The sequence below is a fragment of the Myotis lucifugus genome, unplaced genomic scaffold (genome assembly GCF_000147115.1).
Source record: "Myotis lucifugus unplaced genomic scaffold, Myoluc2.0 scaffold_100, whole genome shotgun sequence".
In the NCBI taxonomy this organism is placed as follows: domain Eukaryota; kingdom Metazoa; phylum Chordata; class Mammalia; order Chiroptera; family Vespertilionidae; genus Myotis; species Myotis lucifugus.
In genome coordinates, this window is record NW_005871148.1 from 3303611 (window position 1) to 3314600 (window position 10990).

Below are 10990 nucleotides of genomic sequence, written 5' to 3' on the forward strand. Positions count from 1 at the left end.
AACTTTCACAAGTTCTATGCTATACCCACCCACCATTAGCCTCTTAGTAGTCACCTGTAAATCAGCTTACTTCTGTTCTTTTTGACTTACATAGAGTTGTTTTGTGAATATAAACATAACTGGAAAACCTGTATCCCCTGCCATTCATAGAGGTCATACTAAACCATTACAACAAAAACAGCTGATGCTCTGTCCTCTGAGGGCCTTTCTTCGACGTGTGAGGATCGGAAAGGTGTTACAGACTTGCCCCAGGTGGCTGTTTTTTGTTTTTCTTCTGGACCCAGCTGGAAGGATGGGAGAATTGAATAGAAAACAATGTTCCCACGCTGGGCAGTGTCGGGTCTCCGCTGGCCCAGCAGCCACTTTCGCTCCCTGTCGTTTGGGGATGTCGTGGGGCTTAGGGCTAAAGCTCTTGCCTGGGTCGTGGGCTCCGGAAGCCCCGGGCAGGGGATCCCCACGCTGTCCCTAGGCATGACCCTGGGTCCCCCAGACTTCCAGGACGAGGACCCACTCGCCCCACTCCGGTAACAGAGCTGCCCAGTGTGAGAATGGAAGGTTGAGCCCCCTGAGCCATAGGGTCTCCGCCCTTGCCCAGCAGTGACCTTCAGCTGCACAGTGTCCCTCGTCCTCACTCACATCAGGCATCCTGAGCAGGTGCTCCGACAGGTCTCCAGTCACCAGCTAGAGCCTCCCCCCCACCCCTCCCTGGGGTATTTCTGGCTCCAAGAGGGTAAGAAAGCCCTGAAACCTGAGACGAAGTCATCCTCGGTGACGGTGACGCGCCTGTGCATGTGCATTAATAGAAGCCTCCCTCAGGCCCCTGTCACGTGTGGGCAGCTGCTCAGCCCTGTCAAGTGGCCCTCAGCCCCAAGGCCAGCCCCCTCTGGCCCGGCCAGCACACTAAACTTAGCCTCGCCCCTCTGCACCATAATTGCCGCCACCACCCCAGCCCGGCTGCCACCTGCCTGGGGAGACACGGCCACCCGACCCTGCCCAGAGCACCCACTCCTTCGCGACCACCATGTCCCAGACCACAACGCTGAAGGTCCGCCTGACGCTCTTCTGCCTCCTGGTGGGCATCGTGCTGGCCACGGTGGCCGTGGTGACCGACCACTGGGCCGTGCTGAGCCCCCAGGTGGAGCACCACAGCGCCGTGTGCGAGGCAGCCCACTTCGGCCTCTGGCGGATTTGCACCAAGAGTATCATCGTGAGCGGCAGCAAGGACAAGAGCTGCGGACCCATCACCCTGCCTGGGGGTAACGTACCCACGCTGTCCCCCATCCCTGCCTCCTGTCCTTGTTTGTTCCTTCCGGAAAAGTGGCTCAGAACAGCCCTCTGTGCCCCGGAGGAGGGGGTCTGAATTGCATGAGGCTGTGCACCACAGCGAGGGGAGCTCCCTGTATAGAACCCCGGGGTCGGGATGACTAGCCTCCCTGCAGTCGTACAGCCCTCTGCGACCCTAGTAAATAGAGTACAAGCTCAGGAAAGAGCCCGCTCAAATCACACATTACCCGTGACCCCCAACATGACAATTGGCGGGGGGGCGGAGGGGAGACAAAGCCCATCACAGCCTCTGCTTCCTCCCCTGGTGCTTGGGCTCAGCAACGCAGAGTCCCTTCCAGTGCTGACAAATGTCACTCCAAGGCGGCGGTGGACCAGGCTGAGGGCGGCATCCACTTGGCGTTCAGAATTATCTGTTATCGGACTGGGTGTTCATGGAAACCTCCCCTTCAAGGGAGCCAAGGCCAAGTCCCCCAAAACCTTGCCGTGTGTGGGGGAGGACAGAGGAGCCCAAACCTTGTTCCTCCCTCTCCCCTCTTTCTTCTTCCTTCCCCGCCCGCTGGCTCCCGCCTTGCTCATTCCCACTGGACACTCGGAAGATTCATAAATACCCAGCTGTCTTGGAAACACCGAGTCCCCGGGCCGAGGGCTTTAAATGGCATGAGCATGTGCCTCACGGGTATCGCATCGCCCAGATCGGCCACCGCTGAGCACGCCCGTAAACAGATGCATCATCCAGCCAACTCCCCTGGGCAGGGCAGGGCAGGGCAGGGCAGGGCAGGGCAGCTTCTCCAGAAACGCACTGGGATGGTCCTGCCCACCTGTGCTGGGAGGCATCTGCCTTTTAAAGTCTGGTGAGTTCGCAGAGCAGAGGAGCAGGGCGGTGAGCTGAGTCTATACAAGGGAGAGACAGGCTGGCAGCAGGTGGCTGAGCCAGCCACTGGGGACCAGCAGGCACGGCTTGGCCTTGAACCTGGTCAGTCTATCTCAGTGCCTTCTCACTCTGATCCTGAGTGAATCATACCTGTGAGCACAGCCTTACCCCCAACAGGCTGCTGCTGGGTGTTCCTGACTTCCTCTCTCTCCTTTCTCTGCACGTGAACATCTTTTCCTTCCTCTTCCTCACCATCCCCCGTCCCCCGCCTGTGCATTACAGGACCACTCTTTTCTGTAAAGATGGACAGAGTTCATACATGTTCCTTTTTTTTTATATCCTCACCCAAGGATATTTTTTCATTGATTTTTAGAGAGAGTGGAAGAGAGAGGGAAAGACGGAGAGAAATATCGATGTGAGAGAAACACATCGGTTGGTTGCCACCTGCACACGCCCCAACCAGGGCCCGAGCCGAGGAGGAGCCTGCAACCGAGGTACGTGCCCTTGACCGGAATCAAACCCAGGACCCTTCGGTCCTCAGGCCCACGCTCTATCCACTGAGCCAAACCGGCTAGGGCATACATGTCCTTATGTATTATTAATAACAGTAATAATAAGAACTGCAAACACAAATAGAGGACTACCTGCCAGACATGGTTTTAAGTGTTTTACATATTAACTTTGGATGACATCAGAAAAAAAAAATGACAGAGTAAGAACCTCCAAAAATCCTCCTCTCCATAAAAACAATGTGAACATTGGCGAAAATGATCAGAATAAACTTTTTCAGAACTCTGGAAATGTACACTGCTTAGTGGAGTGCTTCACACTCCGCTAAGCACAGAGCCCCTCAGTAAATACTGGGAGATGTATTCGTTCCAGTAATTTTAGGAAATCTCTGTGAGCTGACCACCAAACTAACTGAGCAGAGATTTCAGTGGCCACACATGACAAAGAATATAGACTTTACAAAATTAATTCAGAAAGTCACTGAATAAACAACAATAACAAACAGCAACAGGAACAATCCTTGGGTAAGGTTAGAATCTGATTTCTAGAGTTGCTACATTATATTGTTTAAATTTTCCAGTTTTAAATTTAAATTTTAAAAAATTTAAAGACATGCAAAGAACTAAAAATGCATGACCTATACAATAGTAATGTCAATAATAGATTCTTAAGGAAGCCCAGATACTGGACTTACTAGACCAAGAATTTAAGTCACTTGTTTTAGATATATTCAAGGAATTAGAAGAAATCACTGGCCTTCCTCGTGTGCTAAGAATGATGTCTCATGAAGTAGAGAATAAAGATATAAATTATTTTAAAAGGGTCTAATAGAAATTCTAGAGTTGAGAAGTACAATAACTGAAATGAAAAAATTCACCAGAGGAGTTCAATAGCAGAGCTGAGCAGGTAGAGGAACAAATCCATGACATTAAAGATAGGTCAACTAAGATTAGCTAGTCTGAGAAACAGACAGGAGAAATAATGAAGAAAAATGAACAGAGCCTGTGGGACAGAATGAAATGTATCAATATACACCTAATGGTACTCCCAGAAGAAGGAGAGAGAGAGGAGCAGGAAGTCCATATGAAAAATAATGGTCAACATTTTTCCAAATCTGATGGAAAACATTAATCTAGAAACCCATGACGCTTAATGAACTCCAAGTAGGATAGATCAAAATCTGGACACATCATAATCAAAAGGTAGATAAGTCGAAAAATAAAGACAGACTCTTGTGAGAGCAACAATTGAGTCATCACATACAAGAAATTCTAACTAAGAAAAACAGCTACTTTTCCCCCTAAAACCATGAAGGCCAGAGGCAGTGGGATGGCATATATATTAACTCATCTAATTCTCACAAAATCCTCTATGGGGTCCATACTATTATTATCCTCCCAGCTTACAGATAAGGAAAACGAGGCACAGAGAAGTTGAGTCATTTGACCGAATGCACACAATGACCATGCTGGGCAAGTCTTGAGCGACAGTGGCAGAGGCCTGGCTTGATTGGTCCTAACTGAGCATCTTGTTGCTGCCGGAAGTGTCCAGACTGAGCACTGGGTCTGACATGCCCCACCCGTGCTGGGGCCATCAGGGCCCACAGAGGAGCCTGTGGTTGGTCTCCAGTGGGCAGCCACGGGGCCCCGAGCGGATGCCCCTCCCAGGCCTTCCTCACCTGCTAAGTCCAAGAGAGGGGACAGGGTTGCCTGTCTGTCCTCAAGCCCTAAGTTCAGCCACGTTAGAGAGAAGCTGAGACTTCCAGATGTCCTCAGTGGGAGCCCTGCCCACTGGGTGCCCCTCGCCATGTGTGAGAGCATATAACTGGGGAGGGGAGGGACAGGAACACTGCCCCTGGGCCACTGAGGGGAAAGTCCCCCGAACCCCCAGAACCCACAGGCTGGCTTCCCAGACATGCTGTTCCCCCCCGTGTCTGAGCTAAGAAAGCTTTTGAGCAAGTGCCTAGTGGCAGCAGCGGTTTGTCCTGAATGGGGCCTGGTGTCTATCTCCTGGGGTTGACAACCCGAACACACCCTGCACGAGAGTAGCCTCAGCACCCCAGAACCGCCCATAGCTGGGCCTTCATCCCATGCCCCCTCCCCCCGCCCCGCCCTCTCCCTGCTCCAAACGCCTTTAACTGGAGGACGGCGAGTAGTCACAGAAGCAGCTGACTGTGAAATACACTTGAATTCAATCAATTCTTTTCAGAGGGTTTTCAATGACGACTGAAATTGGCCCTTATAGAATGAAACAGAAATGTTCCTTTGTCGAGAGAGAGGCCCGTGGTAACTTAGGACACAGCACAGCCATTTTGAAGCAGTGACTGGAGACAATCTATAGCGAACAATCTAACAAGTATAAGAGGGCTGCATTATGTTCTAAAACAGCCCTGGAAGCTGAGAGAGAAAAGAGCAGCTCGACTCTGACATCACCACTTACCGGTGTCAGACACCCCAGGTAACTCGGATAAAAAGGAAAGCGATTTAAATATAGAAGCTCAAAGAGAGGGCGGTTTACCTCTCGGAACATTCACTGCTGCTCACTATGCCAGGCTTGGTCTCCAGGGGCCATTTCCTCCCTCCACCGTGGGAGCAGCGGTGACCCTGACGTGGGGGAGGAGGGAGGAGCGGGAGGCCACAGGCTTCGGGGGCAATGAGAGGATTTGGGCCAGATAGAAGGAAGCCTGCACTCACATGAAGGCAGCACCTCGGGCGCGTCTCCGTCAGTGGCCTTGTGAAAATGCAGAGACAGCCTGGCCTGAAGGGTCCCAGGTTCAATTCTGGTCAAGGGCATGTTCCTTGGTTGCAGGCTCAATCCCCGGCCCTGGTCGGGGCATGTGCAGGAGGCAGCAATAGACGTGTCTCTCTCACACATTGATGTTTCTCTCTCTCTCTATCTCTCTCTCTCTCTGTCTCCCCACTCCCACCCACTCTCTCCAAAAAAAAAAAAGGAAAAATATCCTCCAGTGAGGACTCACAGAAAAAAAGAAAACGCAAAGACAACCTGAGGGTCAAGAAATGAATGCAAAACCAGAGGCTCTAAACAATCAATAAAGAAAAAGCAATCAATAAAGGGCCTCACACAAATAAAAAGCAACTTGATTTAGTTTTCTTAAAGAAACAAGATAGTATAAAATAACCCAATCATCGACTTCCTAAATCAAGAGTAAATAATATTAACCTGTATTCAATATGCAATAGGACTATCCTTTCATTTGATAGTATGTCTAGTTACAGGAGAGATGAAAAGGAAAAACGGAAGACAAATTATGCCTGAAATTATACTTAACATCGGCATGAATTTCTTTGTTCTGAGACCTTCCTCTACTCCCCCATCAAAGAAGATCCTACTGTCCGCAGGTCCTCTTCTGCTTTCCTGATAGTTACCAGGTAGACCGAGCAGCCAGCCGGGGAAGGTCTGGTCTGGGCTGCCTCTGCAGCCACGGGTGTCGAGGGTCCGATGAAACAACCTGCTGGTCACATTTAGCCCTTGAATGGATTCTCTAGCCCTCACCCAAGTCCCGCCAGGTGGCTCAGAAGAGCACTTTGCGGGGCATTTGAAGGGGCCTGGAGCAGGGCTTCCCAATGTGGCTGATCATCAGAATCTCCTGGGAAGCTTTTGAAAAGCCAGTGAGTCAGGGTGGGCCTGATGCTGAGAAACACAGCTCTGGGCTTTGGTGGGATCCAGGGTTTCTTAACCTCAGCGCTACTGGCACTTTGGGACTGGAGAATTCTATGTTGCAAGAGGCTGTTCTGTGCATGGGGATGTGTAGCAGTATCCCGGCCTCTACCCACCAGATGCCACTAGCAGCCCTGCCCAGTTGTTACAGCAAAAATGTCTCCAGACATTGCCCAAGGTCCCTGGCGGATATAATCGGACGAACCACTGTGCAGCCTTTTGTTGACCATGTATCCTGTCCCCCCTGACAAATGACTTGAGCCCTGGGCCTCAGTTACCCCATCTGCCTAATGGGCTCAGTCCCCACAGTGCTGTCTGTACCTTTGACTCAATCAGCCTTGGCACCCCGAGGATCTCCCAGCCTCTTATGCAACCCCCTTAACCTGGTGACATTTTGGTCTTAGGGTCAGAGAAGGTATTTGTCTCAGCCCAGGGTGAGGGTTTGGGGAGAAGACACCAGCCCAGAGGTCCCTTCCGCCCACCCTGGTGGGATCACACCCACCCTCTCTCAGCCGAGCCTCTGCCTCCGCTACGGGCCCTTTTCCCTCACCTCACAGGTTGTCTCCTCCTCTGCAGAGAAAAACTGTTCCTACTTCCGGCATTTCAACCCAGGCGAGAGCTCAGAGATCTTTGAATTCACCACTCAGAAAGGTGAGCCCAGGGCGTCAAGCCGGGAGGGCGGGGAGAAGTGACTGCGGTCACACCGCCGAGGCAGGAAATCATCTGGCGAAAAAGCCCGACTCCCCGCGCCTGGTGAGAAGGGCCCTGCCACCCTCGGTGTGTCCCAGCCTCCGTCCATGGGGCTGGTGGAGGCGGTGAAGGCGCGGTGCCTGTGACAGGAGCCGGCAATGGAACAAGCGCTCACCATCCCTGGGACGGGTTTCCGGCTGGCGGGTCAGAGCCTGCAGGGAACTGATTCCCTCCCGCCATCGATCACCCCCAAGAATCAGGAGGGCAGGGGGCGGGGGGAGACGCATCAGAGTCCGGGAGCCCCGAGCACATGTGCCCTGGGGTCTTCCAGGAGCCATGGAGCTCGCATGCACCCTTCTGTCATGGGTACAGACCCACACCTGCACGTGTATGAACGGCGGCACATGGTGTGGGCATGCACACACACGCATGCACACACACATGCGCACACACTCACTCTGGTAGATCCTTATATGCCAGTGCAACACTAATGCACACACTCTGGCAAATCTTACACCTGTCACACACACACATACACACACCATGCAAATCTTACACCTGTCTCACACACATACACACACACACACTCTGGCAAATCTTACACCTGTCACACACACACACACACACACACACACACACACACACCATGCAAAGCTTACACCTGTCTCTCTCTCACACACACACACACACACACACACACACACACACACGCCCGTGCTCTGTAACAAGCCACCTTCCAGAGGCTGCTGTCAGTCCAGGACAGACTGCCCTCCGCCGAGTGCCTGCTGCTTTCTGCTTTCTGCCTGTCACTCGGGAAGTTTCTGCTCCAGAAAGGCCTCCAGCCACGTCCGGTGGGGAGGTTGGGGGAGGGGTTGCAGTTTCATGCAACTCGGGAGTTAGAATTGAGTCTCTACCCGTGTGCGACTTGAGATTGAGTCTCTACTCTGTGCGACTTGAGTGAGTGATTTCTTCTCTCGGGGCCTCGGTCTTCCCACATGTGCAATGGGCATCATAACCCGTGGTGGTGTCACTCACCTGGTTGGCGGCACAGCCAGCGGTGACCCGAGGCCGGGACGAGGCCACTGCTGAGGCGCCGTCGGCCCCTGTGTGTGTTGCAGAGTACAGCATCTCGGCCGCCGCCATCGCCATCTTCAGCCTCGTCTTCATCATCATGGGAACCATCTGCGTGCTCCTGTCCTTCACCAAGAATCGGGACTACCTGCTGAGGCCGGCCTCCATGTTCTACGCCTTTGCAGGTAGAGGGGGGGCACTTGCCTGTGAGCCCGGGCTGGGGGGGGGCAATGTCCGGGGTGAGAGCTGCTGCCACCTCATCCTCCCTCCAGCCTTGAGATGTAAGTCTGGAGAAATTCCCGGGCTCCACGCAGGAGCAGACTCGGTCAGGACTCACCAACGCTCGGTGGGTCTGGGGAGATGTTGGCAATTTGTCCATTTAATCCACAGGGCGCTGAGAGCAATGCCCGTCACTAACACATTTGAAATTAATCCAAACAAATACTAACACAAGAAGGAAAGAAACCCAGTTACCCTGAGGGTGAGCGAGTCGTGCGGCAGGCAGGCAGACGGGTCACTTTGCAGGTCCCCACGTGCACCTCCAGCCTCGAGACAGTCTCCCCCACGGCCAGGTCTCCCCCTTGTCCCTGCGGAAGCCCCGGCCGACGGTGGGCACAGGCCGGGTGGGGCCCTGAGCGTCCCCGCTCTGCCCTCAGGTCTCTGCATCTTCGTCTCGGTGGAGGTCCTGCGGCAGTCGGTGAAGCGCATGATCGACAGCGAGGACACGGTCTGGATCGAGTACTATTACTCCTGGTCCTTCGCCTGCGCCTGCTCCGCCTTCGTCCTCCTCTTCCTGGGCGGCCTGGCCCTGCTGCTCTTCTCCCTGCCTCGCATGCCCCAGAACCCCTGGGAGTCCTGCATGGACTCGGAGCCCGAGCACTAGCCCTCCTGGGGTCCCAGCGACTCTCAGGGCTTTCCCCCCAGGAAGCCCAGCCCAGAACATTCTAGAAAGGAGGCGGGAGCGTCACATCTCTCCTGTTCCCACCTGACCCACACTGCTGCTGCGGCTTCCCCTCCCCTGGCGCCTCTCTGGGCTGCGACAGGCGCCTGGGGAATCCGGCAAGTGGACACGATCCAGACCTGCCCTCGGTGGGAAGGAGGCGGGCCCAGCAGGTGCACAGGTGTCTGCAAAGGCCCGACCTCCCGCTGGAGCTCATAGTCGTCCCCACGGCGCCAGCTGTCTGATAGGCTGGCTGCCGTTGTCCTGTGAGCCTTATCAGGGACGCCCTGTGCTCATTACCAGCTCGGGGTGTCCTCCGGGGCAAGCAGCCGGCCCCTGGGTCCTTGGCGACAAGGCGCACTGTGTTTGGTGAGCTGAACCCGACCTCGTCTTCTCTGAGGCCGGAGAAGCATCTTTAACTGGGTATTTTCTGACTGTGGTTTGAAATAAAAGTTCTTTGAAAACTTGCTTTTTCCTGTGTCTTGCGTAGAAAACGTAAGGATCCCTGGCTGCAGCTCAGGGGCCGCAGGGACCCTGGAGGAGGAGGAAAAGGGGTCTCTGGGACGCACGCGGGGACACGTGGGGAGAGGGGTCCTGTTTACCGAGACTTACCGTTCTGAATTCCAGCGTGCATCTCGGGGCCCTGGGGTTTTCTCTGGCAGAAACCAGAGACCATCCGACTAGGCAAGGGTGTTAAAAATAGGAGGGCTTATTTCTAGAGCGCTGGCCTGCCAGGCGTCCAAGTGCTAACACAGCAGTCAAGCCGCACAGCCACAAGTGTCTGATTTCCGATGCTGGGTTGTCGTTGCAGAGAACATGAGGAAGCGGGGCTTAGCCGTTAGACACGGAGGGCCGTGACTCACACGCTTCCACCTCCCAGAGCCCCGCTGTCCTCGCCCAGCCCGCCAGAGCCGGCCCAGGGAGGACAGGGAGCAGGGCGGGCGGGCGGGGGGCTCTGTGAGACCCAGAAGAGGAAGATTGCAAAAAGCTGAGAGGAGGGCTGGTCCACGTGAAACCCATCTGGGTTTGCTAACTGGCACTCATCAAAGTGGGCTCCTCCCCGCCCGCGGACCGGGAGACAGGCCCCATTTTCAGGGGTTTTCTCAGGTGGGCACTGAAGGGGGGCTAGGGTCATCCTACGTGTGTGGCCCTGAGCTGTTAGGAACGATGTCAGTGTCTGCTCAAGTCTTTACACAGCGGAATCGAGAGGAGGGCTCAGCAGAGCCTGGCTCAGGTCTGGTCAAGGAGGGCGTCGGTCAGAACACAGCCGCACTGCTTCTGTGGCTGATTGCTGGCCAGGACGGCAGCAAGGAGCAGGTGAAACACAGGCCGGGGCTTTCATCACATCCTACTACACTGCTTTCCCCGCCAGTGTGACTTGTCCCATTTCGATCCAATGTTTCATTTACACATTCATTTCTAATTCATATCCTGCCCGCTTGCACAAAAGATCCGAAGTGGGGACCAGGTATAAATAAAGCCATGAGGTGGAACATTCCCATTACACCCAGGACTGGTGTTCGGCCGGGCGCCGCTGCCCACGGCCTCTCGAGCCCTCATTCCCCGTCTCACTCAAGCGCAGCCGCCGAGGCCTTAATTAATCCCCACACAAGGCATCGATCCTGCGGGTGAAGCAAGTTCATTAAGGTAATTGCCGTTTCCAGGGGCGATACTGTCTTCTCCTTTTGCTCCTGACAAGAATGTCTGGCCTCAATGTGAGAGAGCCAACCTCCTGGAAATGCTTGTTGCTCTGGGATTAGACTTTGCCTCTCTATTCACCCACAGTGCGGTCCTGCTAACCCCCCAGAGAAATGGAGGACGGGGGGTTTGTCACCTCAACCTAAGAGTCCTGGGCTTGAGGAGTTCAAAGCCAATTTCCAAGTCACTGATTTAACGGCGAACACGCCTCCCGCCCCCAGCCCGCCAGGGGTTTCAAGCAAGATCTT

At 54.2% G+C, this 10990-nt stretch overlaps 1 protein-coding gene across 1 annotated transcript; it reads left to right on the forward strand.

The window, feature by feature from the left end:
- The first annotated feature begins 903 nt into the window (after positions 1-903).
- CACNG1 (calcium voltage-gated channel auxiliary subunit gamma 1) lies at positions 904-9508 on the forward strand. The gene is made up of 4 exons (XM_006092428.3): positions 904-1256; positions 6920-6994; positions 8152-8289; positions 8761-9508. Exons 1-4 carry the CDS (start codon positions 1022-1024, stop codon positions 8985-8987), a joined length of 675 nt encoding a protein of 224 aa, XP_006092490.1. The 5' UTR covers positions 904-1021; the 3' UTR covers positions 8988-9508.
- The last annotated feature ends 1482 nt before the right edge of the window (positions 9509-10990 follow it).